This window comes from Fukomys damarensis, unplaced genomic scaffold (assembly GCF_012274545.1).
Source record: "Fukomys damarensis isolate Sample0158 unplaced genomic scaffold, DMR_v1.0_HiC HiC_scaffold_37, whole genome shotgun sequence".
NCBI lineage: Eukaryota > Metazoa > Chordata > Mammalia > Rodentia > Bathyergidae > Fukomys > Fukomys damarensis.
The window spans coordinates 523,457-527,120 of record NW_022900949.1 but is presented as its reverse complement, the minus strand read 5'-3'; the positions used below and the strand labels follow the sequence as shown (position 1 = coordinate 527,120).

At 54.4% G+C, this 3,664-nt stretch overlaps 1 protein-coding gene across 1 annotated transcript in view; it reads right to left on the bottom strand.

The window, feature by feature from the left end:
• Positions 1-3,664, bottom strand: part of Unc13a (unc-13 homolog A) — a 54,232-nt gene that overhangs the window by 30,805 nt on the left and 19,763 nt on the right. Inside the window, exons 17-21 of the mRNA XM_033759364.1 lie at positions 3,428-3,647; positions 2,527-2,754; positions 2,311-2,452; positions 2,056-2,225; positions 475-590 (exon numbers count right to left, since the gene is read on the bottom strand). Of these exons, the coding sequence (XP_033615255.1) occupies positions 475-590; positions 2,056-2,225; positions 2,311-2,452; positions 2,527-2,754; positions 3,428-3,647 (876 nt within the window). The remainder of the gene's footprint in view (positions 1-474; positions 591-2,055; positions 2,226-2,310; positions 2,453-2,526; positions 2,755-3,427; positions 3,648-3,664) is intronic.

Genomic DNA, 3,664 nt, shown 5'->3' with positions numbered 1-3,664 from the left:
CGTCTCGTCCTGCCTCTCCTCCACCCCATCTCTACCCACCCAACACCTCTGCCTATGACCCGATCGCTCTGACATTTCCAATAATTATTCAACCGCATGTCCATCCACCCGCTGTCTCCCCACCCTTCTTTCTCCTTTTTTGGTACCGGGGATTGAACTCGGGTCCTTGCACTTGCGAGGCAGGCGGTGGAACCACTGAGCTAAACCCCTGGCCCCCCAGCTATGTTTCTCATCTGTTGTCACTCAGCCATCCAGTCACCCAATGAACTCGTTCCTGGGCCAGAAGGAAGGGCGTCGAGCCAATGGGTGCATCGGCCTGGGTATTTGGGGCTTCCCCAAGGAAGGGCCCTGGAGCTGGGCCTCAGTGGATGGAGAGGAGTTTTCTGGGTTGAAGGCGTGGCATGGGGAACTGGCGAGCTGGCGTGGCTTCGGGGACGGAGGGGACTGAGGCAGCCTGGAGCTGAGGAACCTCACCTCGTGCAGGCATGTGTACTGGACGTGGTAGGGGGCCACCTTCTCCTCGCCCTTGATCTCCACACTGATGTGCAGCCGGATGGCGCCCGACACTGCTGACTTATCGGTCCTCTTGTCTGTGGGCAGAGATTTTTTTTTTCACTGGGCAAAAGCATTTTAATAAGATGAGATCTGAGTTGTTGATTCTTTGTGATATTTCCCATGTGACCAAGGTTTTGTTCATAAAGTCTTTGCCTCCACCTAACTCTTAAAAAGTTCCACCTATTCTATCAGCAGATTTAGTGGTTTTTTTTTTTTTTTTTAAATTTAGATCTTTGATCCATTTTTTTTCAGTACTGGGGATCGAACTCAGAACCTTGTGCTTGCAAGGTAGGCATGGTGCAACTGAGCTAAATCCCTGGCCCCCTTTTAATTTTAGTTTAGTGCATGATGAAAGACATGGGTCTAATTTTAGTCTTTGGCATGTGGAAAGCCAGTTTTTCCAGCGTCATTTATTAAAGAGGCTTTCTTCCAGTGAAAAAAATGTTCAACATCACTAGTCATTTGAGAGATGCAGATGAAAACAACACCGAGGTTGCACCTCACCCCACAAAGAATGTCTGCTATCAAGAAATCAACCAATAACAAATGCTGGCGGGGCTGTGGAGACAGAGGAACCCTGCTCCACTGCTGCTGGGAGTGCAGACTGGTGTGTGGAGATGCCTCAAAAAAACTAAACTAAGGGTTCCAGGAGACCTGGCAATTTCCATTCTTATATCTTCCCGAAATAATTAAAAGCATCACACCACAGTAATATATGCACACCCATGCTTATAGCAGCACAGTATATAATAGCCAAAACTTGGAAACAGCTCAAATGTCCATCGACCAATGAATAAAGAAGATTTTTAATGTGTTTTTTAAATATTAAATTGAGTACTACTCAGCTGTAAAGAGAGATAACCTTAAGACTTTTTAGGTCTTTTTTTTTTTTTTGAGACTATTCTCTTCAGTGAAATTAATCAAACATGTGTAAATATTGCATTGTTTTTCTGGTGTGAGAAAGTGAAAGTATAAATAAGGACCACAATATATAATAGATACTGTGAAATAATAAGATAATATTGAAATGGGAAGGGAAACTAGGGGGCGGGGAAGGGAGGGAAAAGAAAAAAGGAAACATGGAAATGAAGCTCTTCTAGGTGAGGAGAGGAAGAGGGGCTGAACGGAGGGTGTGGGAGTGGGAAATAAAAGTTTAAGATACAAATTCCCTAGGATGAATGAGATCAGTATATGTCCCTAAAATGCACCAATAAACTTAATAAAAAGGAAACGAGCTGTGTTACATACATGTACCAACTCCCCAAGATGACTGTAAAATGCGTAGAATGCAAACATGTACCCCCCAAAAAAAGAAAGGAAGGAAAAGACTTTCTCCTCCGTTAGGGTCGATTTCCCGGCCATCTCTCCTGTCCGAGAGGCCCTAGACATGGCTCCCCGCTCAGACTAAACTGGGGCTGTGGTCCTCCCACCCGCAGCTCAGGGCTGCACCCCATGGTCGCTTTTGTAGGGAGGCGTGAGTTCCCCCTTGCCCCTGCTCACCCAGATTGTACCACACGTCCATCTCGCCGCTAAGTGTCCGCACCTCGATGATCGTCTGCCCCAGGAAGTCGTCCGACTCTCTCTTGAACCTCTGCTTCACGCGGGACTTGATGTCATCGTCCTCGTCCCACACGCGTACCTTGATGCGGTCCGAGGAGTTGTGGCATTCACTGCGTGAGGAGGAGTTGGCGAGGGCAGGTGTCAGGCAGCCGGTGCGGGCCAAGAGGCACCACCCGGACCCAGCCAGGCACTCACAAGTGGAAGTTCTCCTCCCACACAGGGTTGAGGTTTCCGTAGATGGTCTTCGTCCGTTTCTTGGTCTTGCCGACCTGCACGGTGACGTACGGGTCGCTGGAGCCCGTCTTGTCCTTCGCCTGCAGGCCCTGGGCGCAGACCACTGGAAGACAGCACGGTGGGAGCGTCGGGTCCGGCCCCGCTGCACCCCGGCCCTGCCGCGCCCCGCCACCTCACCAGTGATGCTGATCTTCGCCGACCACTTGGACGTGCCGTCCAGCACACTCTGCTTCACGGCCTTCATCTGCTGCGTGTGCGCCGCCTTGGTCACGGCGAAGATCTCCTGGATGAGCTCGAAGATCTCGGGCTTGTTGCGCTCCCGGATCTTCATGCGGTCCTTGAGCACCATGATGATGTTCTGCGTGCGGTCCTCGGCGCCATGCTTGGAGCTCTTCTCCGCAGCCCCTGTGGGACTCGCCTGTCAGCTGCAGCCCGGCTGTCCTGGTCCCCAGGGCAGCTCTGGAGCTCCACCTCAAGCCGCGCCCCGAAGCCCCACCCAGGCCACGCCCACCGCAGTCCCCTGGCCATAGAGCCCGCCCCAGAGCTCCGCCCCTAAGGTCCTGTCTCCAGGCCATGCCCACCCAGCCCTGCCCTCCTCTCTGAGCCACACGCCCGAGGCCCTCTCCTTCAGGCCCTGCCCACTCGGAGCCCCTCTTCTGAACGCCAACGCTGGAGTCCACTCTCGCTCTTTTTCCTGGGGAAGATGCTGGGCACCTTCCGTGACCCTCTCCTCTCCGTTTCCTCTTCCGCTCTACCCTGCGCCAGCAGCCCTACCCCTCTCCTACGGGGACCTCCTCCGACCGGAGAGCCCCGCCCATCTCCCCGCCCCTTCGGTCAGCCCAACCCAGGTGCCCCTCTTGCTGTCCCAGAGCCCTGCCCCCAGTGTGCACCACTCCTCAGTGGGCCCAGCCCGAAGTTCCTCAACTAGTCTGCCTCTAGCTAGGCCCCGCCCACGACCCGCCCCTCGGCCTCCCAGCCCAATAGCGTTCCTTACCAACTCCGCGCCTTGTCGGCCCCGCCCCTCAGCCCGCTCAGCCAATGGCGCCCCTCCCTGGCCCGCGCCCCGCCCCGCACTCACGCTGCAGGCAGTCTGCATTGAGCAAGTCCTGGCACTTCTCGTGGCACTTGACGCCACACTCGGTGCAGCGCATGCCCTGCCGCGCGATGCCCCACAGCAGCCCCTCGCATTCGTAGCAGTAGGTGGGCGTGGTAGCTGTCCACACCTCGAAGTTGTGCGGCGTGGTGCAGGAGATGGGGTAGATTAAGGCTTGCAGGGTCTTCTTGTAAACGTGGTTTTTCTGCAGGACAAGAGTGG